Source organism: Equus quagga, chromosome 1, assembly GCF_021613505.1.
Source record: "Equus quagga isolate Etosha38 chromosome 1, UCLA_HA_Equagga_1.0, whole genome shotgun sequence".
Classification (NCBI taxonomy): Eukaryota; Metazoa; Chordata; class Mammalia; order Perissodactyla; family Equidae; genus Equus; species Equus quagga.
In genome coordinates this window covers 73,850,407-73,878,346 of record NC_060267.1, presented here as the reverse complement: position 1 = coordinate 73,878,346, position 27,940 = coordinate 73,850,407, and the positions used below count along the sequence as shown (strand labels likewise).

At 37.5% G+C, this 27,940-nt stretch overlaps 1 protein-coding gene across 6 annotated transcripts in view; it reads left to right on the top strand.

Moving 5' to 3' along the window:
* The window catches only part of LPAR1 (lysophosphatidic acid receptor 1), a 133,526-nt gene that overhangs the window by 62,515 nt on the left and 43,071 nt on the right, over positions 1 to 27,940 (top strand). For all 6 annotated transcript variants that reach the window (XM_046643277.1, XM_046643270.1, XM_046643297.1 and 3 more), the window contains one exon: positions 15,174 to 15,921. In XM_046643277.1, coding sequence (XP_046499233.1) covers positions 15,174 to 15,921 — 748 coding nt within the window. The remainder of the gene's footprint in view (positions 1 to 15,173; positions 15,922 to 27,940) is intronic.

Genomic DNA, 27,940 nt, shown 5'->3' with positions numbered 1-27,940 from the left:
TGAATTCCACGTTAAATAGATTGCATTTTTTGAGATTGAAAGACTTCTGTTTTTTTAGGACTTTGTGTTATAGTGGTTTCCAAACATTCACAAAAGTAGAAAGAATAATATAATGAATCCAAATATAGTCGTCACCTAGATTCAACAGTTATTAAGATTTTTCCATACTTGTTTCGCTTTCTCCCATTTTGGGGGGGGGATAAAATATTTTAAAGCAAATCCTTGGCGTCATGTAATCTCATCTCTACCCTCATACATCAGTATGTATCTCTTAAAATAATTCACTTACGTAACCATGATACTATTATTACATTTAACAAAATGAAAAGCAACTCTTTAGTGTCATTTTATGCTCATCCATATTCAGAATTCCCCAATTGCTTTTCTAAAAAGTGTCTTTGCAGTGGATATGTTATCTTTTAAAAACATTGATTAGAAAATATTCAATGACTTGTAAGGTGTAAAAACCCAATTCCATTTTCCCCCTTTATTCTCTAAGTGAGGAAATAGATTGACATATTAACTAGAATATTTCACCACTGAAGAATTAAAAAATGAGACATACACTGAAGGCTCGAAAGTAAAGAAATGGTTGCAATTATTATAAATAAAGAAATGGTTGTTAAATTATTAGTCTCTAATATAAGGGATCACAGATATCTTGATAGTGCTTTCTTTTAGACTAAAGTGTGAATGACTAATTGCAGTGTGAAGTTATGTTTCCAATGCCACACAATGAAGACATAGTGGGATCTGGCTTCATCTAACGTGGAACTGAGAAAAGAGAATGCATGGGCTTAGATCCAGGTGAAACTTGGTTCAAATCTATGTTCAAATCCTGTAGCTTAGGGGATCTTTCAATATAGGTATATCTTTCAGCTTTATTTTTTTTAATCTCTAGAATTCAAATAATATACACTGTGCTCAAGAGTTTAAATGGCAAAATATCCGTGAAGTGCTTTTTACAGTATCATCCCCTTAATAGATACCTGACATATGTTAGTTCCTTCCTTTTCCCTCATAATTATTCTGGGAGTTCTTTACAGGGAGAAAGTGGTTACCTCTACATATGGTCTGTGTATATGATGTGCTTATGTAGTATGCCAGAGGATCCATCAAAGGAAAGCCAAGTTAGATAAACACTCTACAGAAAACTCCAGTGGATTGCCAGGAATAAATGCACGTGGAGATAAACATTGAGATTTCTGACTTACTCCATCTTGAACCATGTTTCTATTAGAAGTTAAATTTGTTCTCATATTGCAATTTAAATTCGTCTGTGTCCACTTTTGTGTTTATAAACTCAGATCAAGTTTGAGAGACTATCTTATTTCAGAATCTGAGGGCACATTTTGAGTTTTCTATTCATAAGACTAAATTGTACCAGGATACCTAGAGTGAACCATAAATGAGACCTTTCACGTTTGTTTCTTTTTCTTTCTAATGCATCCTTTCTAATTGGCTTAGTGTTTAATGATTAATGGAGCCACCTCTTTATCCTTCAAAGTGATGTGGCTTTCTCTCTCTCCCTGCGCATTGTGCTGCGGCTTGCCCATTTTCCCTCTCACGCTCCTAGTTTCTCCAGCTATTTTTCCTTGAACTTGAGTTGCAGCTTTTCCAGGAATAAACACTAAGGTGGGACAACGCCCTGCTGTTTTTACCAGCTGAGGAGATCATAATCATAGGGCCCAGGGGATTTGTGTTTTTTAAGAACTGTACCTTGCTGTAATAAGACTGTCATTTAAAAAATCAACCTTCATTTGCTGTGTGATGATACTGCTATTTGGTAATTTCATAGCATCACTTAAGAACCGCCCTTAAGTTAAACTTATCCCATTTCGTAAATGATTATCCTGGGCAGGCTCAGGCTGGAAGAGAAGTGATGGTGGGTTGATACCTGTTCTTTGGCGTCAGGCAAAATGTGTATGAAAGGGCCATGGAGCAGATTACTGCCTGAAAGGCTAGGTGGGCAATGAAACAGTTTTCAAAAATTCAGACAACCTTTGGGAACAAAAACTCCAGTCCTGCCAGAACTCCAGTCCTGTAGGTAGAAGTCCTGTAGGGTATGGTGCTTGCTGAATGAGGTAGCTGCCTGATTTAAAAATATTTGCACGTAGACGAACCTCCACCAGCCAGCATAGAGAGGTTTTGGAGTCTTCCTTCAGGCCTGGAAGGAAGAGCCGTCCATCTGGATTCAGGTTAGGGCCCCAACTCTAAGGGCTTTGCATACTCTAGAACTCTGATTAGCATTCCGTTAATGATGGTTGATCAGATTATGGAAGTAACCTGGCTAGAACATTGGAGGAGGACTCAGGAAGAATCCTGGCCCTATGGCCTGTGTTCAGAGCTTACCTCTGATATGCTGGATCGAGTGTGGATGACCAATGGGAACTCAGGACTCAGCAGTCATGGTCAGATCCCACTTCTGTGAGAAAAGGCAAGATGGAGAGACTCAGCTGCTGATCAGCCCACTGTCTTATTCAAGATTAGCTTGGAAAAATCGGGAACACTGAACCTGCAGATGGGAATTCAACTCAGTGACAGTGGAGAGAGAGAAAAGGTAGAAGGAACAAGGTGGCAAATGATGGAGAATCTGTGAGGATTACAGTCCTAGTTATACTATGATGTTTAACTCAAATGATGTATCAGAAATATATTTTTTCTTATGAGAACTTTTTTGCATGATTTTTCCCTTAAAATTATTAAAAATAAATTGCTTTAAATATTAAATGCTGCCTCTCTGATTGCACATCTTATTGCTTTCCTCTAGGCTAGTCACAGAAAAAAAGAGTATAGGCAACTGTTTGTAAGAATTAGAGAGTACAGTAAGTGTAGCGGAATACAACAAAAGCTTAAAGAAATAGGTATACAGTCCTATTTTTGAAAAACACCTAAACCTAATACAATGTTATATGTCAATTATATCTCAATAATAAAAAAGAAACAACTTTTAGATTAGAATATTTCCTAAAAAGCTGTATACAAGGTCATTGAAAATATCATGTACCTAAGAATAACGTTAATAATAAAATAGGTGGAAGAACTCTTTGAGAAAATTTATAGAACTTTATATTAATAGACATTAAAGAAGACAGATACTGTGTCGATGGATTGTAAGATTCATTGACTTGATGTCAGTTCTCTGCAAAGGCATCTATAGATTGAATGCAATCACGACAAAAAGTTCCCCCAATTTTTTGAAACCTTTAAGCTGATTCTAACATTTATATAAAAGTACAAAAGGTCAAAATTAGCCAATAAATCTTGAAGAAGATGAACTACGTTGGGAAACCTGTTCTTCCAGATATCAGAATTTATTATAAAGTCAGAATAAGTAAGGCAATGTGATATATTGGAAGAAATAGAGAGCCTGGACACCAACTCACACACACCATTGAAAAAAAAATCAGAAATGAATTGGAACAAGATAAGGAAACATTCTATTAGCCTATGAAAAGCGCTAATGGAAAATAATTTTTCATTTTCTTCGTAGGATGACATTATATTGTTTTGATCTGTGGGTTCAAGAAGGGTGTACTTTAGAGCTGGTGTTTGGTTTATGAAGGTTCAAGCCCTCGGTGTGACTTGACTTAAAAGTTGCAGGAGAACAGATATTACAGAAAGAGTAATTGGTACTTAATCCTTAAAAGAAGGTCATATTTTTTATCCATTTTGCAGATGAGGACACGAACTCCTGAGAGGGGAGTATTGCGCAGTTTATTGAAGTCATATCATCACTAAACTAAATAACTGGAATTTGAACCCAGGTCTCACCGATTCTAAGGCCTAAACTCTCAGCTGCTGTAAATCTATAATGTTATCTCCCATACCCTCTGCTGTCTCCCAAGAAATAGAAATTTTAAGTGAAGCATTATTACATGTTTCACTTTTTATCTGTTAATCATTCTTTGGGCCTGCTTTCTTCTGTGAATTACTTTCCCCGTCTTAGCCTGTTTTACTATTGGACTATGTGGCTTTTCCTTTTGATTTGTAGGAAGTCTTTATCTTTCACTGCACACTAAGCCTTTTTTATGTTGTTGCCACACTTTCTCCTAATCTTCAGCTTTTCGTTAGTTATAAAGACTTCTATAGCACAGAAATCTTAAATTTCTAATTAGTCAAATTTTGTCCGTCTCTTCGTCTTTTAGAAAAATCTCCCTATTTGCAAGTCATATATGTATTCTTTTTGCGTATGTCTTTATATCACCTGAAATTGATGTCTGTGTATGATGTGTCATAGATATTCAATTTATTTTATTTTTTTCATATAGGTGAACAGTTATGCCATTTTCCCCATTGATGAGTAAAGCCATGTCTCTTATATCAAGTTACCACATAAGCGTCTGTCTCTGGCTCTCTATTCCATTGACTATTTGTGTATTTTTCTGCCAATATCACAATGTCTTTACTACTATCACTTTGAAATAGAATGTGTTTTTCCATAAGGCATCTGGTTCTTTGTCATCCAGGTTATCTTAGCCACTCTAATTCTTTTTGTACTTCCATATCAATGTTCAGGGAGCCTGTCAAGCTTCATGAAAACCCTTTTGGGATTTTCATTTTATCACATTGAATTTATATATTAATTTTGGGAAAATTGACATCTTAACATTTTCCTCTGCCCATGAAATATTTTCTCTCTTCATTTATTTAGCTTTTCTTGTACGCTTTTGAATATTTAGACTTATTCCTAGATACATTAGAGCTTTGGTGGTTGTAAATGTGTTGTTCTTGAAATAATAATTTTAAAATATTTTTCTGGTATTTCCATAGGACTAACAGTTGATTCATGTGGTTTGATAGTTAATCCAGCAAATTTACTAAACTCTCTTAATACAGTTTGCTTATGAATTATCTTGCATTTTATATGTAACATTATATCAATTGTGAAAAACAGTAAGTTTTTTTTCTTCTTTTCCTTTTTGTTTTTTTTTCGTATTGTTTTGGCTATATCTCCAGCACATGCTAAAAGCAATTGGTGATTGAGTCAGCTTTGTTTTGTTTCTGTTTTAAAAGGGAATACTTCCATCAAATATGACAATTGTGGTATACCTTTATCAAGTTAGAGAAGTTGCCTTCTAATCCTAGATTGCCAAATTATCATGAAAGGATATTAAAATTTACTAAACACATTTTGCTTGTCTATTGAGATGATCACTAGCTTTTTTTCTTTCCTTGAATTTGTTCACGTGCTGAATTATATCACCAGATTTTTAAATATTAAATCATCTTTGCATTCTGGAATGAACTCTCTTTAATCATAATATATATTTAGTATATATAAATATAAAATATATAAATATATTTATATAATATATAGTATATATAATATGAATACATTGTATAAAAATACATAAATATTTTTCTTATTTAGGAACTCATTTATGTTCTTAAATAATGCCAGCTGATAATTTATTTTACTCTTAATCTTGTTCTTGTAAAATGATTATGCTGGCTTCATTCAAAGATAACCAAGTAAACTTTGAAAATGTAAAATCAAAACAGTAACAGTAAGCAATTCTAGGTAGGTTTCAAAATAAATGGAAGAAAAAGCTGAGCCACAGTGTCATGTCAGATGGGAGCAGAGGCATTGGAGGGAAAGCTTCTCAAGGGAAGAGGATTACCTTGAGACCTCAAGTCAAGTGTGCAAGTTAAAATATTAAGACTAAGCACTAAAGAATAGAAATAACAAGGGTAACTCTTGAACCAGTTGAAGTGGAAACCGGCATGCTAAAACTCAATCGGTTCAATTTTGTCTTTAATCTGATATTCTTGGGTCTAATCCTGCTGTGGACTGTTCTGCCGATTCTCACACATGGTACCCTCGTGTGTTTTTATTCTTTTGGATGATGAATTCGTCTTCAGCGGGGCTGATCTGAGAGAATCCTGTGAGGCTGCATTGAGGTCTGGCCCTCCGGAGAGGTTTGATGCTTGCTGGTGCCAGGCGCACGGAGTGGTAAGGGGGTGGGAATGTCCCAAGCTGAGAACCATGGTTTGTGTTAATCCTTCTGTGGGTTCTCAGACTTGACAGTCTGACTTCAAATCTGAACTGTGTGATTGATAGGCTTGGGATCATGATTTCCGAAGTGAGTCTTTTAATTTATCTATTTCCCAACCTGGAGCCTAAGCTAAAACAAACAGACTTCCTTGTTTTCCCCAGTGCAGCTGGGTAGATTATTTTTTTCTGGTCTACTTCTTTCACTGAGATGGAAATCTTCAAGACTCCTATCTTAATGATTGCATCTCAGTTCTAACTCAATGCCTCAGTTAATGTCAAGGGTTCATCCTCTTTTTCCCAGTGATATGTAATGCCCTATCTCCGTAGTTGACAATCTGCTACCAGGGCTGCCGGTCACCTCTGTTTGTAGCTCTGCAATGCATCTTAAAAGACTACTGTATTTTTCTCTAGCGTGTCTTACTGTTTTTAGTGAATTTTTCCATTCCTTCCTCTTAGAACTAAATCAGAATTCTCTTTCTTTGGAAATTTGTCAAGTGTGATGTTGCCACTTTATCTGAGCCTGTGACAGATACAAAGTATTTTCATTGATTTACAATTTGCTTTCCATAGTGTGTTTTACATCCATGTAAATCATATTCATGTACATTGTTACTTTCTAAGAAGTAGCATTTTATGTACTTTTTTAGATAAATTTAAAAATCTAGTAGTTGCATATTCTTTAGCTATTTTAACAATTTTAGCTTTAAAACATTGTTACTTTGTATCAGCATTGTTTTGTGGCCTATTTTCTAATCCTCGTGGCAGCTCATTCCACTTTTTTTTTTGTTTTTAATTTGAGGCTCTAATCAGTATGAGAACTGTTTTTCTTGTTAATGGAGACTTATTGGCATTCAATTAAATTCTACTCTATCTCTATTCCAGTCTTATTTTGGGAGGGGGGAAGTGTGTGGAAGGTTTGATTATTTTAGATTTAAGAATTAGAATTGAAGAAACCTTGGAGATGGTTCATACCTTACTCTACAAATGAGAAAACAGGAAGTGGGCAACGTGGTTGACTTGATTTATATCTTATTACTGGTCCTTTACCCAGCATAGATTAAAATCTCTCTTTTAGAATGTCAGTAGATATTTATGTTCTTATCTAAATACTTAATAGGTTCGATTGCTAATCTATGAGCTATGAGTGTTCCCTTTTCCACTTGGCTAATGAATATGTAATCGTATTTCATGAAATTAAAAAACACATGGGTGGACTGTGCATGGCTCCACAGTAGGCACTCAGGTGTGTCATTTTGGCACCCCTTGAAGGCATGGTGTGGTGCAGTGCCATGCCCACACCTGGCATTCCATAAATGTCTGTGAATGTGCGAATGAATAAATGGAGGGCATAGTGAAGATGAACACCATATGTGCCTCTTTAGAGTTTAGGCTTGGTAGATTTGTTATGACTTCTTTGGGGATCACACACAGGGTGAGGTAAATTTCTCAGATTTGGAGCATCTCTTCTGTAGAGCGGCCAAGGAAGCCTCGTTTCTCCACCCCATCATCTGAGATGTAATTGGTGGATGTGAAAGGGCGTGAGTGTGGACTTCTCTTTTTAGCTTTAAGGACAGTTTATTTTTGGAATAATCCTGTTTTATTTATCTTTGTTTCTTGGGCAGGGCAGAATTCTGTAATGTATTACAGAGAAATTTCTGATTATAGTGATTTGGATTTTAGAATAATAAACTTTAAAAAAGTATTTATTGTTTTATCTGATTATATTTCTGTTTTTCCCTAAATTTCTTGCAAGAATAGTAGTTTTCTAAAGAAGAAAAAATCATTTATAACCTTACCTATATAAATTTCATAAAATTGTCATTCTGTACATCGTTTATCTTTTTCCCCTATTTTTCACTCTGTTTTTCTTCAATAATGTGAAAGTAGTCATCCTACTTGAGTATATTAATTACTCAATTTGGTGAGTTTCAAATCATCATTTTTAAACTTATTTTGGAAAATTATTGTTGCAATTTAAATAGTATGCTTTGATTCTTGAGTAATAAATGAACAGATATTTACATATTTCTGTTTTCTCATTTTCAAGTTCTTATTGATACAGTGATTTTTATCAGATTATTATTAAATTATTACTTTTATAATTATACTTTCAAAAATTATTTGTTTATAAGCATATGAAGGGCAATTACTTAGATTCATGTGTTTTGTGGGTTGTTGATGCTTCCTGTGGTTCTTTTTATTTATTGTGTTTTTATTTTTACTTTTCTCATGACTTACTTGCATTTGTCTTCTCTTTAGGAATGAAATGTAGATGATGTGCTTTCTGAGCTCTTGCATCCCTGGGACTGTTCTTTATGGTCCCCATAAGAGAACATCAGTGTAGTTGGCTGTGGAATTTATGGATCTTAAACATTTTCTGCATATAATGGAGATTTTGATTGCTAGTATTCTGTCCTCTGGAGTTCTGTAGCCGAAGCTTGGCGATAATCTGTTTTCTCTTTCTTTCTCTAGATATTTGATTTCTTTGCTTTTCGTTTTATTTTTTCTGTACTTTTAGAATTTTTAAATTTACCCTTAAGATTCCAAAATCTAACCAAGCTATGTTTAATTTTAGTTGCTTTTAATTAACTTTTATATAAACTTAACCCAGTAATCTGAGATCTTTTTTCCTAAACAATAACTTTTCTCATGTTTCAAGCTGTATGACTTCAGCTTTATCCAGGTTTTCTTGGATTCCTAGTATAACTAGATTTTTTCCCCTGTACATGCCTCCTTTCCTTTTATTTTTGTCATCTCTGACCTTCTCTGAGTACTGGTTGAACTTAAGTATGTCTATTTGCCATTGCAATTTTCTGGAATTTTCATACTTCATTTCATTGCCTGAATTGCTGTTTTTAATTCAGAAACTGCTTTTCATTTCTCTGGTGGGCACAATAATGGCTTTCCAAAGGTGCCCATTACTTAATCTCTGGAACTGGTGAATACGCTACCTTACATGGCAAAAGGGGCTTTTCAGATGTGGTTAAGTTAAGGATTTTGAGATGGAGAGATTATTCTAGGTTATCTGGGTGTGCTCAGTGTAACCACCAGGGTCCTTAAATGTGGAAGCGGGAGGAAGAAGAGTCAGTGTTTGAATGATACAATGTGAGAAAGACTTGACTGGCTGTTTCTGGCTTTGAAGATGGAAGGGACCTATGAGCCAAGGAATGGGCAGTCTCTAGAATATGGAAAAGACAAGAAAAATTCTCTAGAGCCTCTGGTAAGAAAGACAGCCCTACCAACCCCTTGATTGTAGCCCAGTGAGACCCACTTTCGACTTCTGACCTCCAAGACTATAAAATAATAAATTTTATTATTTAAACTACTAAATTTGTTACAGTGGCAACAGGAAATTTAGATAATCTCCGTGTAGTGTAGTTTTTACTGGATTTTTTTTTGTCTTCATAACAACTTGTTCTGTTTTCAATGCTAGCACTCTAACAAAGCATATTGAGAATACGAATTAGAAATATCGTATAATTTAATCTTTTTCTTTTTCCTTTTCTTCTTTCCTCACGAATCTGCTTCAAGGGGAAATGTTTTCTATTATTCTTCAGTATGGTCGTCTCCTTTGAGATCGGCATTGTGTTTGATAATGTTTTTCCCCTTTTTTTCTTTTCAAACGAAATATGAGTGTCTTCCTTTTCTTTTTTTTTAAGGTATGCTTCTTTTTTGGTGAGGCAGATTGGCTCTGAGCTAACATCTGTTGCCAATCTTCCTCTTTTTTTTTTTTTCTCACAAAGCCCCAGTACGTAGTTGTATATCATAGTTGTAAGTCATTCTAGTTCTTCTATGTGGGATGCTGCCACAGCATGGCCTGATGAGCGGTGTGTAGCTCTGTGCCCAGGATCTGAACTGACCAAACCTGGACCACTGAGGTGGAGTGGGAACTTAACCACTCAGCCACGGGGCTGGCCCCTGATAATGTTTCTCTGTTTGCTGTATCATTATAGTCATGGCTACCTTAATGGTTTAGAGTCCCATCACAGTTGAATTGGATTTTCCCAGAGCTCGATGTAGGTTTCTGCCTAAATCCTTCGGGTCCTGAAGAAGTAAGAAAGCCCGTTCACACCACACTGCTGACTACTGTTGGAGACTTGGCCAGGGTCTTCTTCACTTATTCTCCAGATCTGCTTTTTGCAGATGCTAGCAGAGGAGATTTAATTCTTCTTTCAGTTCAGTCTTGTTATACTAAATCTAGCTGAAATTCCTCTGACTTTTTCTCAGGTATATTTCACCCTTACTATTTATAATGGCTGATATATTTTCTTCTGTTTTAATGTTTATCAGGCAATTTTTATGAAATATAGAGTTCTTACTCAGAATTCTCTTACTATAGAATTTTAAATCTGAAATACACCTACTGTATAACTTAGCCCAATTTACTCATTTCACAGATGATAAAAATAAGGTTTAGGGGCCAATCTGATGGCATAGTGGTTAAGTTTGCGTGTTCTGCTTTGGTGGCCCAAGGTTTGCGCGTTCAGATCCTGGGGTTGACCTACACGCTGCTTGTCAAGCCGTGCTGTGGTGGTGTCCTACATATAAAATAGAGAAAGATTGGCATGGGTAGCTCAGGGTCAATCTTCCTCAAGCAAAAAAGAGGAAGATTGACAATAAGATGTTAGCTCATGGCCAATCTTCCTCACCAAAAAAAAAAAAAAAAAACCAAAAAAAGACACCCCTGAAAAAAAACCCCAAGGTTCCAAAAAATCATGTAAGTTATGTTATTAAATATGATATGGTTTTTATGGTATCACTACTCAATTTTTGAGAGATAAGAGATGGCATAGGACTCGGTCACGTACCATTTGCTGACTCATCATGTGGAATACCGTTAGAAAAAATCCATCAGTTTTATTCATCTTAGCCTATTGTGGCTTAAAAAGACAATTTTTATTTTTTCTTACTTTGTCATCCTTATCTGTCCTCAGGGTTTATAGCTTTATGTGGGGAGGTATCAATAGATAATTAAGCAAATATGATACAGTGTGGTAAGTGTTGTTACAGGGGAAATGCAGGGAACTGTGGTAGGAAACACCTTGCCCAGAGTTGGGAAGGTCTAGGGAGAAAGACTAGAAAGAATAACATTTCCACTGATGGATGAAGAGTGAGTATGAGGTTAAAATCGGAGGAAGGTTGATGTAGGCCAGTGGTACTCAAAGTGTCGTCCCTGGACCAGCAGCATTGGTATCACCTGGGGCCCCACCTCAGATCTATTACATCAGATCCCAAAAGTGTTTATATTTTACAAGTTTCCTTTCTACAAAGGATGTAGAAAAATCAGAAATTCTTGCGATGTGGACGGGAATCTGTATTTTACAAACCCTCTGGTTGATTCTGGTGCAGAAAACCACCCTCGTCACTGAGGCTGACAACCAGAGGTGTCGGAGAGAGCACAGCACTTTAAACCGAGCTGAAGCAGAGTTTGGAGTTATTAATAGCTCAGGTTGAGGCTAGAGAGGCAAGTGAGGCCTGATAAGGTGGTTGAAGAGTTTAGATTTTTATCTCAAGCGCACGTGTAGTCATTGAAGCATTTTCAGTTGGGAAACAGCTTGGTCAACTTTGTTTTAGAAAGGTTGCTAGAGAGGAGATTGGTGCTGGGTGGAAAGAACATTTAGGAAGCCAGCATAGTAATGATGCTAGTGGCCATGATGATGGGATGAAGTAGACAGGTTGAGTAGATACTTAGGAAGGAGAATCTACAAGATTTGGTTATTGATTAAATGAGGAGCCTATGAGGAGAAGAAGAAATTCCCAGGTTTAACACGTAGGCCACTGAATAGTGGTTCTCTAGCCTCTGGAACAGAGAAGGTAGAGGAAACAAGTTGGGGCTCGTGAGGATGATTATGACTTTGAGTTTGGTTTTGAACACAGAGACTGAAGTACTTGCGAGGTAGTCATTTAGAGATACTAGTAGGCAATTTGATATTTGCCTAGAACTCAGGAAAGAAGTATGGATTAAATATATAGATATGAGAGTAGTTGGAATACATAAGATAATTGAAATCTTAGAGGACATATTAGAAAACCTAGTGAAAGTGTGTTGAGTGAGAATATAAATAGTGTAGAAGAGTTGATATTGTGCAGATGATGATAGGGAACCCTCAGAAATGGCTGAGAAGGACCAGCCAGAGAGACGGATCCAAACCAAGGAGGATATGTCATGAATGTCAAAGAAAGAGAATTTTCTAAAAAGAGCCTCTCAGGCATTCATCTAATGCTCTGAGGAGGTCAGTAAGGTGAGGACTGATAAGTTGCCATTGGAATAGCCACAAGATTGGTGTGACTTTGGGAAGTTACATGGAACTCAAGAATTTGACTAGCGTGGGTTTGATGGAGGAGGAGGGGATAGAAGCTTAACTGAGAAATTAGCAGAGGGAGACACGAGAGGGCAATTGGCTGTGAAGGAGAAAAACAATCAAAGCTAGAAGGCGAACATGAAGTCATGTGGGACTTATTCATTTGAAGGTGACATACAGTAAACTTACTAGAATGTGTGTAGGAAAGATTCAGGGGAGGGGAGAGGAGGAGTGAGGGGGGATTTGAAGGTAAAAGGAGGAGAAAAGAAGCAATTTATACAACAAGTTTCTCGAAATAGTAGGAATGGATGGGATTCAGAACATTTGGATGGCAAAGGGTACATATTTTCCATTGTAATGGAAAAGGGAGAAAGGGTAGATTCTTGAATAGGTAATTTTGTCTTTTTGGTGGGAGAAAGGTGAAGGAGTTCCAATCTGATGCTTTCTATTTCCCTCTTTTGGCAGTTGCTGATGGGGAGAGGGAAGATGGGGCTCAAAAGAAAGCAGTAGATAAGTTTAAAATAGTCACTGTGGAGAAAATATAGAATAATAATTAAGGGGGAAACCAGATTTCTTGTGGCATTGAAGTCTCTGTTGATGTTAGACATCATGAATGTATACCAGAATCAATCTACCAGGTATGTTAATTTTCTCCAACACTTCTCAGAAGCCTTGGTGTAGGTATAGAAATGGCAACCAACGGTATTCATCCAAGACTGGTGTTATTCTAAAAAATTGTTATCGAAGTACAGGGGGGCAAGTAGGTTAAAAGATAAAGGTCCCTGCTTATCTGAAATTATAAAATTCAAGAGGATCTGAAAACTGAACATTTTTTCATAACGCAGTGGCAAAACCTGCTCTGAATGATTTGAGGCTATTTATAACCTTTATTTATCAAATTTAATGTATATATTCATATATTTTGCTTTCGAAATTAATTTGTATGATTATGAACTGCTGCCTTAAATTTCAATGGGGATGTGATATATTGATTATGTACTGTGTAACTGTTCTAAAACCAGAAAAAAATGGAATTCTGAAGGACATCTGACCTCAAAGTTATTAAAAAAAGAATGCTTTTATGTATTAGCAGTAAAGAGGTTGAAACGATATACTAAGAAATCTAAGCTGGATAAGGAAAAAGGGGAAGCTGGGGAGGGTAGTCCACTGGGAAAAAGTAGGATGCTTAAGGAAACAGATGACTTCAAAGAGCTGATATATCAGCTGAAATCAGATGGAAAAATTGGAAGAATGGGAAGTGTGGTGAGTCATTAAAATGTATAATTAATTATTTCCAAAGAAAGTTTTGAGTGGTTTACAAAGTCCAGGGTGTGGCCATGGGAGTGGGCAGCTGAGTTACCCAGAGTAATGGCAAGATTTTGGGTGGAATGGAACACTACAAGCTGAATTCTCAGGTCTCCAATGAATGAGACTCTGTGGAAGGTCCGTAAGATACCAAGATGTCAAAGTTGAGGTCTCCACTCTTCCCCTGGGCTATGATGTCTTTAAGAAACAGACAAGTAAAGCGATAAATAATTATACAACATGGTAAGTGTAGTGATAGAATCATGATCTAAAAGCTGTTAAAGTCTAAATGAGGAAGGTGACTCTAGATGTCTGGACAAGTCAGAAGACTAACCATTCGATAAGCGTTTCACGTTGTTTTGGAGATTTCAGTGTTTGGTAAACGTTTGTGCGCAACCTGTGCATATTCAGTGGAATATTTGATCAAAAATCGTGGTTAAAATTGTCATGTTTGCTAAGTAGTTTATTAAACAGTGTAAGATAAAAAGGAAAAGCTACAATGTGAGCCGTCTTCAAGAAATATTTTCTAATTCTAGGAGTCTCAGACAAACTTAAGGCTTCAGGAAAAGTGAATCTATTTGTAATTTTCTAGTTTCTCCTTTATGTTTTATTTTCTAATTTTGTTTTAATAGTTTTGTTTTGTACCTATGTTATTCTATTACAAAGTTCCTCCATCCTTCTTGGATTCAAGTGAGAGTATAAATGATTAATAAGCAAATATATTCTAACTGATGATGTTGAAAAATAAGAAAACACCTAATAAAACATTATCACTCCCCATTTTAAAAGATATGCTTTATCTAATCTAAGTATACTTCACTTTTTGTAGATCAGTGTCAAAGTGTCAACTTCTCTTTGGAGGTTACATTAGGTAACATATTTCTTATGTCCTCGAAAAGGAAAAAAGTTCTCCAACGTCATAGGTTGGTTGACGAACGCTATTCTGGGGATAAAGAGTCGTGGGGGTAGACAGTGCTGACCACAGGAATGTTGAACAGCAAATGCTGGCTTTGAGCAGAAAAGCTTTGATGCATAGTGACCTCTTTGAAATGTCAAGACTGATGGTCCTTGTGGGGACTTGCTTTACAAAATGTCACAGACTGAACATACTATCTGAGAACAGAAATGCAGAATAATGGGGCAATAGTACCCTATCTATAAACCAACTATGTTTACAGATTCCCTAAATAACAGGTCAAAATAGATTTCATTATAGTAAATATTCCAGTTGCAATGCTCTGCACAATTCCCATCTGTCTCGTGTATTTTAAGCAAGATTTCTGGGCCATGTGGCTTTTCTAGTAGACTTCAATGACATGCAATCACCAAGCACAAACCTTGTCATTTATTTAACTCCAACTGTCTTTAATCTTGAGGACAGTAATACAGTGAGAAACCTTGGGGTTTCACCATAATCATAGAACCTTACGCAGGATCAGATTTTCAAATTCTTTGCTTTTTTTTTGCCACATTTTTGCCACCATAGAAGTCTTGTGTTGTCTATACAACGTCTTTAAATTTGGATCAGTGGTTTCTTATTTTTTTTTTTCCCGTCTTTCCTCCTTTAGTTCACAGCCATGAATGAACCACAGTGCTTCTACAATGAGTCCATCGCCTTCTTTTATAACCGGAGTGGAAAGTATCTTGCCACAGAGTGGAACACAGTCAGCAAGCTGGTGATGGGACTTGGAATCACCGTCTGTATCTTCATCATGTTGGCCAACCTACTGGTCATGGTGGCAATCTATGTCAACCGCCGTTTCCATTTTCCTATTTATTACTTAATGGCTAATCTGGCTGCTGCGGACTTCTTTGCTGGGTTGGCCTACTTCTACCTAATGTTCAACACAGGACCTAATACTCGGAGACTGACGGTCAGCACGTGGCTCCTCCGTCAGGGCCTCATTGACACTAGCCTGACGGCATCTGTGGCCAACTTACTGGCTATTGCAATCGAGAGGCACATCACGGTTTTCCGCATGCAGCTGCACACACGGATGAGCAACCGGCGGGTAGTGGTGGTGATTGTGGTCATTTGGACTATGGCCATTGTTATGGGTGCCATACCCAGTGTGGGCTGGAACTGCATCTGTGATATTGAAAATTGTTCCAACATGGCACCTCTCTACAGTGACTCTTACTTAGTTTTCTGGGCCATTTTCAACTTGGTGACCTTTGTCGTAATGGTGGTTCTCTATGCTCATATCTTTGGCTATGTTCGCCAGAGGACTATGAGAATGTCTCGGCATAGTTCTGGACCCCGGCGGAATCGGGATACCATGATGAGTCTTCTGAAGACTGTGGTCATTGTGCTTGGTAAGTTTTGTCTTGACTGTAACTTATTCTCATTGTCTTAATATATACCACGGTAGTTTATGATAGTGGTAAACGACAATGTGAATATTTGCCAGGTATATATGTTGGAAGTATAAGGGGATGAGGCAGCTTTGTATCAAATGTCTGTGACGAAGTTAGTATAACAGTCTTTGTACAATTACAGAACTGGCTTTATGGAAATACGTGTCTCGGTGATGTGGTATAAATGATAACGTGAAAGGTGTCATTGATGAGTTTGGCTATCAAGTATTCAAAATACCAGCTTTTGAAAGGTTTCCTTACAGCCCAAATTGTGGAACCTTTTCCTTGTGGTCTCTTTCTTACAGATTTTCATTTAGAATTTGCTTTTATATAGTATGAATATGCTTTCATATGAAGTTATTTTTATGAGCCTCTTTCTAGATCTCTCTCATATTTTGTAATTATTACTACTTAGATGTAGGTAAATATTTCAAGGATTTATATTTCCCGCACAAAATGAATTGGAATTAATAGCATTCTGTGACTGTCATCCTTATGAAAACTTTTTTTTCATTAATTTTCTGTTTGTAGTAGTGGAAGTTAATTCATAATTCAAGGTGAAGAGCAAGATTTTATTCTTTTATGTGCACTCAAATAACTGTTGCCTTTAAATAACCATTATTTTTCCTGGATGAAAAATTTATGGTAATGATCAGGAGGAAAATATTTATTTATTCATTTATGTACCCAGAAAATAGTTAAAGAGCAGCTAATAAATTCCAGGCCCTGTGCTGACCCCTGGAGATGTATCCACGAAAAGGAGAGACACAGAACATTTCTTTTGGAGCTTAGAGTGCCTTTTTAAAAAGTTTACCCAGTGAGAATTTGTTTAAATAATTACCCTATTGAATTACATTTTCTCCACCAACTCTATTCAGGTTAACATTTGATCGCATTTAAAAAATCCTTTTAAAATTCTTTTAGCATTTCATCTTTCCCCATGGAAATTCAGTGGAAAGTTCCTCTAATTCTCTTTGCTCCAATTTGTAAATCAGAGTTGAGTGAATACAACCTGGGATTGTGTGGCACCTCTGAAACTAGGAGTTACATTAATTTTAGTCAGTGGAAAGAGAGCCCTAAATATCACTAAATAAATTAACATTCTAGTTGATGTGACGGTGCCATCTGGTTTGCTTAGAGCAAATGCTTCATGGACATCATTTCTGGGTATCCTGATTTTGACCCTCTTGTACACCTGTAAGAATAAGGACAGGCCTTATAATTGCTGATACAACTGAAGCCCTGCCTGTAACTAACTGGCACTCTTAGCTTATATCCCCACTTGGCCCCCATCACCTCAGATGTGAGATTGTCTTATTCCATCCAATGAAGTTCAGTGGAAGTACAAAAATAGTCCCCCTATATGTTTAATTATCAATAAAAACCTTGAGCATACCTGTGCCACAAGGATGTATTTTCCGTGATATAGATGAAACACATCTGAGTATGCCGTGGGTGCTATTTTTGAATGAAATTAAGTAATATGAGAAAGTTTACTTCTGTTTTGACTCAAATATTGATTTCTTTGCTGATGATCTGAATGTTGGTTGAGATGTTTCATATGAGTGTGCTTTTTGTATTACCAGAGTGCTGCTTATGATTCATAGAACCGCCAGCAGAAAATGCCTATTGAACTTGGACTATGAACCGGCTGAGTTCTTGTTTTAATTTTGACCTTTGTATAATGCCCAGCATAATCCGATGTGCAGGATGCTTCATGATTCATAGAAAATTAACTGTTGTGCCTCGTTGCGTTGTTTTGCAGGTTAAATGAGAAATATTTTGAGGGTTTATGGGGCAACGATTTCAGTGTACATCTGCCCTAAATGCCCTCTGCCCCACCACGCCAACCCCAAACTTGAAAATAACAGAAATAATGTTGCCCTCTGAGGCTTAAACTAGTAGACTCCACAAGATTGAATCCTTGTAACTACCTCTGGAATAAATAGAGTTATATCCAGAGATGTGTGATGGAAAAAATTTTAGAACATGGAAAACTGTAATCAGGGTGATAGGTGAAGAAATTTGGTGAGGCAAGAGGTGTATGTGATTATAATATAGGAAGGAGAAATTGAATAATGGACTGCAGCCTTTTTGAGAAAAGTAGCAAAAATGGGAGAAACGGCAGGGTGAGGTGGTGGGTGGTTGGAAAGTTTAGAATAGGGAATTTACAATGCTAAACAGTCAGATGTTTGTCAAGGTGATGCCTAATACCATTCATGCAATGTACTCCACTGCTTGAATTCTGTGTGGTCATGAGTGTGTGGAAGAGATGGGTGGGTCTTGGAGGAACAAAAATTCTAGTCTACTTGAAGCTCTTCTCTTTGTAAGTTAGTTTATTGACAATTGAGGTTTTTGGTTGCATGTTTAGTTTTGTTTTTTTTTTATACGCTTTTCACATTTCCTGACAATCTTTTTTTGTTTTAAAGATTTTATTTTTTCCTTTTTCTCCCCAAAGCACCCCAGTACATAATTGTATATTCTTCGTTGTGGGTCCTTCTAGTTGTGGCATGTGGGACGCTGCCTCAGCGTGGTTTGATGAGCAGTGCCATGTCTGCTCCCAGGATTCGAACCAATGAAACACTGGGCCACCTGCAACGGGGCATGCGAACTTAACCACTCCACCACAGGGCCAGCCCTGCATGTTTAGTTTTTAATGTCTGTCTTCTCTGCCAGATTGTCTGCTTTGTGACGGCAGGCAGGAATTGTAATGATGTGCTGTGCATTTTCTCCACATTACCTATCATAATATCTGACGCAAAGTAGGTGCTCATTAAATAACTGTTGAGTAAATGGATGGGGTGACAAAAGCAAGTTTTTTGAGCCTTCAGAACTGAGGACCAGAGAGAGCCATAGTGAATTCACTAAGCTCGTCCCACTTTATTCAGCCGTGTGGCAGGAGCCAAAGCTAACTACAATCCTAGCACATTTTGTGCCTTCCGATCAAATACAACAGCTTGGAAAGTGACTGGCCACAATGGATGCTCAATAAATATTGTTTAGTTTACTTTCCTTTATTCTGGACATGGTGACGGTTTGATTAACTGTGTAGAAAACCTTCAGTTTCCATTTCACCATGTCGAAGTGACCTTCGGGTTTTAGACCTGTTCGGTCCTCACGATCAACAAAAGGATTCGTTGATCAACAAGTCAAGTTCCTAGGAGTCAACAGGATAAAGACATCTTTGAGATTTATGATGGCAATACCAGTAGCAGTTTTGAAGCACAAGATGGCATATAAGCTGCTTTTGAGTGAGTACTGAATCTTAATATTTATTTTTGTCAAACACTCATGTAGCATTAATCATGTGACCAGCATTACTCTACTTTAGCAACCCTATGGCATATAGGTCCCATTCATTATCTATTTGTTAATCTCATTTTCCAGAGGTGACAACTGAGGCACAGAAAGTTTAGGTAATTCATTTCAGGCTGTGGTTCCTGAGCCCATGCATTTTTTACCTCTATGCTATCCTGCCTCTCTATAATAAAACAACTACTAGCACATGCTGTATTTTGTGGTAACGTTTGAAGAGTGCTGCCCTATTAAATTGAAACATTGTGATCCCATTTGTTTCCGTTGATGAAGCCTAGCTGCCTGGGCTTTGTTTCCTGGGTAGAAGAAAGCTTCGAGAGAGCATTCCTTTCCTCCTCTTGCTTCTGATGGTGAAGCTCATGACTCTCATTTCGTCGGCCCTTTTCCACTGTTTGGTGTTGGAGCACTAGTAACTGACTGCTTCTGATTGAAGGAGTGGTTTGTTCCAGGTGTAGTTAACTTGAAGCTTCATTGTCCCAGCATGAAGTCATGTTACCCTTCCCCAGGCTTGAATTCTCCCTACTTGACATTTTACCAAGAATTCCTTTTGAGTCTGTTCCATAGTTGAATCAGAGTGGCAGTCGCTGTTCTTCCTTATTTGACCAGTCTGTCCTGAGTTATAAGTCCTTGCCTTTCCTGCTCTGTTCCTTGCGATGACACTTCTGCTGCGAATGATTAGAAAGAGGAAAGCCAGGTTACAGTGTAGAGGTTTTTGCATCCGAGCCCAGGGGGAGAGTGAGGGACAAAAAGCAAAATAAACTCAGGTGGGTCTTCTCTCTTTGGGAAAGAAGAGGGAGACACTCGTTTTCTAGTTTAATATGTTCTGGCTGCAAATGATCACCCGCTGAAGCTAAATTGCCTCCTATTACCTGTGCCAGGGTCAATACTTGGCACTACTCTTTGTGCACTGTTTATAACTTTATACCAAGGAGAGTTGGATATCTCCCATTTTATATAAAGGAACTGGGTTAAGATAGGGTAAGTAACTTGACCAAGATCACTTTTTGTAAGCTGCAGAACTGGAATTCAGCTGTAGGGTTGTTGTAGCCCATGACTTTCCATCACAGCCACTGAATCTCCACAGACGATGCAAGAACCTATGACTGGTGGTCATAATAGTTGGGGGACCTGATGAGGTTAAGCCCATGCAAATCTTTACATACTTCTCTTTTCAATTTAGTTCAGCAAACATGCTGTTGAGTGCTAATTGTGTGCTAAAGGATAAAAAGATGAATAAGGTAATATCCATTCTTTATGGAGCCTATGGTATAGTAGAGGAGACTAAGACAGAGCTGTAAAAAAAATAGGTCCATGTGCTAGTAGAGTTGTGGGTGGAGTAATTTTGAGTGGAGAGAAGAGAGGGCTTCCTAGAGGAGGCAAAATTGAGCTAGCCATCCTGTAGGGTGATAGTGGAGGAGAGCTAAGCAATAGCAGGAGCAATGGTTGTCACCTTGGAGGAGCTGAAAGCAGTTAGGTATGATTAGCAGACAGTGGGTGTGCCAGTTGGAGTTTTGGCTGGTGAGCCAAAGCCTTCATAACATACTAAGGAGTTTGGACTTCTGCCTGTAGGTGGTCAGCGATGCTGAAGAATTCCCCAAGATAAAGAATACCAATTCCTTATAGGTGTAACAATATGGTTTATCATCCAAACTGAGACCCTTTTGGTAGTGACAACAGGCACTTAGTGGTCGGGACACTGGGACAAAAGGCACACACCAATACTCTTCTGGTCAACCCTCTTTGTAGGCTCTACTTTCTGTTTGTTTATACATTTTCCTTTGGCCTTTTAAATGCAGAGCTCAACAATGGACTTGTTCCATGTGTAAGGATAACGGAGAAGGACTTTCATCTTTTTTTAATGCAAGGGTCTGTCTAGACTTAGAATTTTTGAGCTGAAAGGGTCTTTAAAAATCACACCATCCAACTCTCTAGTCCCACAAGTAGACTGAAACTCTGAAGGTCATTGAGAAATTTAGGTCTGAGTTAGCTGGTGGCCCAACCAAGATCCAGGTTTGCTGCCTTCCCGTGAGGTGCTGTTCTTCCTGCCCATGCCTCCCCCTTGTTCAGTCCTATCCACATTTTCCCTCATTTTCTTCCTTATGAACATCAGAGTGTATTTATGTGGCTAGCCTGGAGGAGGTGTAAACATTGTGGTTTTAAAGGTACCTGGCTGCCCCAGAAAGAGTCCCCTTGAATTTGGCCTCTTAAAACCAACTGGGAATCTCTGTAATGAAGCTTTGACAAAAGTCATCAGAAACTGAATGGAGGCACATTTTATGGCTTTTACACATATTAGCATCCTGTTAGCTACCTTAACAGCAGTTGTATTCGTTTTTCATTCAGCTTGGTTTTCTGTTAAGTTTATGTTTTATCTGAGAGGTTTGTCTCCCACATATATTCATTGAGGTGAGATGCCCCTGGCATCTACTACTGACTCTGCCATTAACTCTCTGGGTGATTCTGGGCAGGTTACTTTCTCTGTGCATTAATTGCTCTGTATCTTCACGTGTAGGATGAAGCTGGCCAGTTTGATTTCCAAGATTAGAGTTCATTTATTACTCCATAAATGAAAGATAAGGGCAGTAACTACTATAGATCAGCTATGTGGAGTTTTCTAGTGGAAAACAGAAACAGAGTTGAAACAAAAGCAAGGGACAATGATTTCTCTCCATATCAGCTTCTTTAATAATTAGCTTTAGATGTCCTACCCTCCATTAAAGGGAGTGGCCCCTTTATAGAAGACAGTCTCAGAGAAATGGAATTTTTTTTCTTTACTCTCCTGTAGAGAGCTGTGTGACAGGAAGGGAAGGTTTCTCAGCTGGTCCTGTTGCTAGGGGAAGGGAGTGGACACAAGAGTCTCTTATTCCCTGGCCACAGTTGACCAGCTGCACATCCTGTTGCTCTGAAGAGGAATCAAAGCTCCCCACGTCTCCTCGGGTCTCTGTGGCATCCCTGTGAAGGCCTCTTTGAGGAAGAACCTGAGAGAATTTTTATGAGAACCTTGGTTGTTTGACCAGCCACAAGGCTGGCTTGGCACTGTGGGTGTGGTCAGGAGAGACCCCTGCAGAAGCCCCACATCCTAGGCCCAGGTCAAAAGAGAAAACAAGGTTCAAATACGGCTCTTTATACCCTTTTGTTGCCTGACTCCATTCAAATATTTTTACTCAGAAGAAACTTTTGAACAGAAACAAACAAACAAAAAATACCACATTAACCTAACAGAGTTCCTTTTCAGGTGTGGACAGAGCAGCCAGAACACGAAGCTCTTTCTTATTTTAGGTCTTGATGAGAGTGATTCAGACCTTGTCTAGTTGAGACTCCTGTCAGTCCCAATGTGAAGGTTACACAGTCATTTGTCCTTATCATTAAAGGTCATAAGTGATGCAAAGGTTCCTTGAATGAATTATAGAGACCACAGGGAATCACTGTTACGTAGGGACTGAGAGATTAGATTTGGAAGAAAATAGACCAGAGTTGGGAATTTGAATCCTGACTCCTCACTTACTAGTTCATAATCCTGAGTAAATGACTTAACTTCTCTGAGCCCCCGTTTTAGAATTAATAAAATAAGGATAGTAGGACCTTTCTCATCAAGTGGTTGTGAGCATTAGATGAGCTGATTCATGTAAAGCACACTTAGCACAGAGTCTGGCTCGTGACTTGCTCGACACTTGCTAAATGGTAGCAAGTATTATCATTACTATTAGGTCTTGTCTACACGTGCATTTCCTCCCCTCTTTTCTTTCTGACACACCCACACGCCAGCATACACATCACAGTGGATTTGGTGGTTGAGGCAGTGCTTCATTCCTATGATACAGTATAAAAATACTATTGCGTTTTACCAGGTGTTGGCTCTAGTAACAGGCTGTAAATGTTATTCTGAGTGGCCTTTGCTTTTTCAAAGATACATTTGTACTTCAGAGTTGCCTGCATCTTATTTATTAAGCCTTAGCCTTAGGTAAAAAAAAGTCCTGTTAACACCAAAGAAATGGCAGTCTTCACCTGGTAACCCTCCAGAGATGAATAAGTGGTATTGATCATTAAAATGAATTTTGAAATGGACAAGGCCACTTCGTCAGTATCTATCAGTTCTTCAGATGGACCTGCAGTGCTTAGGGCACAGCTGGCAGCCCAACCATCATTTAGGGAACCATTCTTTTTCCTTTTGATCAATAGTGAAGAACTGTGTCTGGCATAAATGGAAGAAATGGCAAATGGTTGGTTGGAGTCATGAGACCCCATGAGACCTCGTTGCTCTTCTCCAGCCAGTCCCAACTTTACAGTGTGATCACCTATGATTCCTTTAGTCTGGGCCTTATCACTGTTCACTTACAAAGAGAAGGATGTTTTCTCCTCTTTAATCTCTCACTACTACTTCATGAATCTCTTTGGAGTGTCCTTATGGACATTCCATGATGGCAGAGCTTTATCTTCCTAGCACTTAGAACAGGGCCCAGCACTTAGCAAACTCTAGATATCTGTTGAATGAACACTTGAAATATATCATTTATTCTGGATGGAGTTTTACAGGCTCCCTAGTAAGAATAGAAATATACCTGTAAGGAGTCTCATTCGAGGGAGTATTTGTTATTAGATAGTTGTAGTAAAGCAGTTTCACATTCTGCCTGTCCAGAACATGTTTTTAGGCTAAGTTCCAGCATGAACTTGTTAATAATAGTTTATTTTGTCAATAAACCTGTATCGAATGTCTACTAGTTGTCTATTAAGGAGTAGGGATGCAAAAATCAATGAAAATATGGACCCTGTTCTCAAAGAGCTCTCATTTAAGTAGATCGTAATAGATAAATAAATACAATATAATATGGTAAATAAAATATGCAAGGTGCTATGGGAGTGCTGTGTTGTGATTGGGCAATGTCAGGCAAGACTTCATGATGAAGGTGATGTTGGAATTATACCTTAGATGCTTTGTAGAAGTTTGCCACATGAACCCCCAGGCAAAGGAATTATTTCTATTAGATATTCTTTGCACTTTGAATTAAATTAAATATTCAATCACTTCCTTATATTGCATTTAATATGTCACTTAGATATGACAGTAAACTGTTAGGTGTGCAAATCTTATGTAAATTGCCAGGGATGGGAGGGAAAGCTTGTATAATTTTAAGACAACATTGTGCTTATAAATTTTTTGCCTGTGTTTTCACTGGTATAATGCATTTTTTTTGAAGTGACCAAAGTTAGCAGATTTGTATCATCAAAACACTTATAAGCAAATGAGTTTTGAATGGTTACTGACCTATGAGGACAGAGATGAATTTCTACGTGTGCAAATTAACATCCTGTGAAAAGTAAGAAGGGCTCTATAGTGACATGTACATATTTCAGGACCTGAGAGATCGTTGCCAGGAAATGTGGACACGTACACCTGAAGCATGAGAGGAATACAGTTTTCTGTGGCATCTTACGGTCTTTCACGGCATTGTGGGTAGGGAGATTTCAGAATGTTTATAGTTGATTTTTGTTTTTGTTGTAACAGCTGCCTCTGAATTCTACTGTTCTATCTAGAAACATAGAATCCTGTTTTCAGGGGTTTACATTCTTTTGGACTCTAAGCATTGTGTTGATTTCCTGATACAGAGGTAATAAGTAAGAATGAACATAGGATAAACACACACATACATGCGTGAATTGCCAGATTTAGCAAATAAAAATAATTGCATGGGGCATACTTATACTAATGAAAGTATTGTGTATCTGAAATTCAAGTTTAACTGGGCATCCTGCATTTTGACAACCCTAACACACACACACACACACACACACACACACACACACAGCATTGGCTGCGAAATAAAGCATTTTAGATGACAATCAACTCTTTAGGCATAGATTTTTCTCTTTGTATTACGGGCTTCCATATTATCCTGAAGATCAATTTAAATACACAAGAGGTTTCACTTTCTTAATATTTCTGATTTTTATTTTGAGTTGTCTGGAAATAAAAGGATGTATATCTTACGTGTTTGTGCAATCTTATATTTGGTTCTCAGATATTATGGATGATTATGAACAGGTAATGTTGTATACTTCCAGTTCAATACTGAATTATTCTCTTCGTTTACATATTCTTTGTCATGCTCTTTGGAAAAAAGCATTTTAATGAAATTTGTTTTTCCATATAAGCAATTCTTTTTCTTGTGTTTTCTACCTTTGATATTTTTTTCTCTGAGGTCTAAACTAGAGCCTTCTGCATCTGAGAAACTACTTTTTATTCATGTGTTTTAATGCAGATGATAGTGTCTAGACTGAGTGTGGTCATGGCTGTACTTAAACCCTGGCAGGTCTCCTCAGCCAATAGAGGAGTTATTGTAATGATCCAAAGCAAATATGAAGTTCTAATCGAGTGACACAGCAATAACAGGGTCTTTTTGAAGAAGTGGGATTTAATCTGGCATCGAGAGACTGGAAATTCATGGCTTCACCTATTTATCCTGTCCAAGGAGACTTTTGTTGACACAAAGAACACTGCATTTTAAGTAGGGTTTTCCATGAGTTCATTCTAAATGAGTATTTTCTTCACTTCAAAAAGCTTCTCTTCATGTGGCAGGCATGAATTCATTTGCTCAAGTTATTTTCCTTTTTTTTTCGGGAGAGAGAAGATAGCCACTTCGGAGCCCAGCTTCATAGGACCTGCAGAGGAGACTGATGAAGTGAAAAGTTGACAAGCTTTTGCTGTAGCCAGCAAGTGATTCACCATGTTATATTGCAGGGATTTGCTTTGCTAACCTTGCTGAGCACGTGGTGCCCAGGAATGCTCCTCTGTATATTGCCCCAGCCCAGAAGGAAAAGCCAAGTTATAAATTGAGGAGCTGGAATCAGTGAGTTTCTGAACGAAAATAGGAGAGGCTGTATTTGGACACACTACAAAGTACATATATAATGATCAATTAAGCAAAAGTTGTATAGATTAGAGCACTAGCTTTATTTAATTTGGCAAATTCTAATGTCTTAGGAGGGAAAGTGAAGATGTTTTCATTAAAAAAACACTATTTCTAAGGCACTATGCGTTTATTATAGCATATTTCCATGTACCACTACATAAGAACAACTTATTTAGAATGGAAGAGAATGTTGTAGAAACCAAATTTGAATAGTAAGTCTAACTGTAGTATAGATTATTACATTGCTAAGATAATAAGATTGATATCGTTCTAGAATGAAATTTCTTCATATTTTAGTTCAATCTGAATTGGTTCTATCGCTTTTAAGGCAGGAAATCTGTTGCTAAAACATGCATAAATTTAAAAGATACTAGAAACAGGATCAGAAAAATTAGATACAGAACTGGAAAATACATTCATTTATTTGTATTGATCTGTCTAAAATGCATTATATAGTAAGTGACTTGTTGCTATTACATTACAACCCATTATATGTTCAATGTGCTGTCCTCAGAAGTTTGACTTATAACTTTAATAACAATGTTATACGCAGCTTTGTTACAAGGTAGCTTATTGCGGTTATGGGATATTTTGACCCATTGTTTTGCTTAGACTTGAAGGACATTTTTGTGTGATCTTTAGAAATATAGATATTTAAATCAGAATCAGAGTAACAGTTTTTGTGGAGAAGGTATTTCCTGGAGTGTACATTATCAGTCTACTTTCATCCTTTCTTCAATTTAAAAAAAATAAGGATGATAATAATGGTTAACATTTGAATCCTTACTAATCATCCAGGCTCATTAAGTCCTACTACCTTTCCCTATATTATTATATTAAAATAATGTAAAATTTTAAGCAAGAGTCTTAGTCTCTCTGAATTTCAGTTCCCTCATCTGCCAAATATAGATAATATATTTTTATGAAGATCATATATAATGATTGTGAAAGCTCTTTTTATAGGAAGTGTCACATAAATGTAAGCTATGAATGTTTTTGCAGCTGCTGCTTATAGAGCTGGGACCAAAAAAAAAAATGTTCGGAATGCTGAGCAAGAAATGTGATGTAGTGTGGTTGCAAAGGCATTAACTATATAGTCCACTCCAGATTTGCTCCTTACTGGTTGTTGTGACTTTGGGCAGTCCACTTAACCTTTACGACAATTTCCTCATCGGTACCATGAAGGGCTGCACTACATCAGTGTTTCTCCAAGTGTGGTCCAAGGACCACCAGCATCTGAATCACCTGGGATGCGTGTTAAACAGGCTGATTCCCGGGCCCCAGCCCAGACCTGCTGAAGCAGAGTCTTTGTTTTGGCATCCAGAGTTCAGTCATACAAACCTGGCATTAAGCCTGTCTTTGCTCACTTCTAAAGTCTATTTTTCACCTTTCCCACCAAAATGAACACATTATTGGTACCGTTCAAACAGTGGGTGAGGACCCGTGATTGATAAAATTCTTGGCTCCTGAAGAGCTTACTATTAAAGAAAATTGATATTTTTAAACTAAATAGACTTTTCTCTCAAAATATTTGAAACATCCACACTAGTTGTTAATATCAGCCAAGGAAAATTCGTCACCTTGAATTTAATGACAGAAAATGCAGCTGACCTATTATAAAGGTACCTTGAGAAATAGTAGCATATCTAAGATTTTTTTCAAGTCGGCATGTAATTTTATATTATTCTAAGGAGAAAATTTTATCCCCCCAAGAGAGGAGATAAAGCAACGTTTGTTTTTGCATTAACCTGATA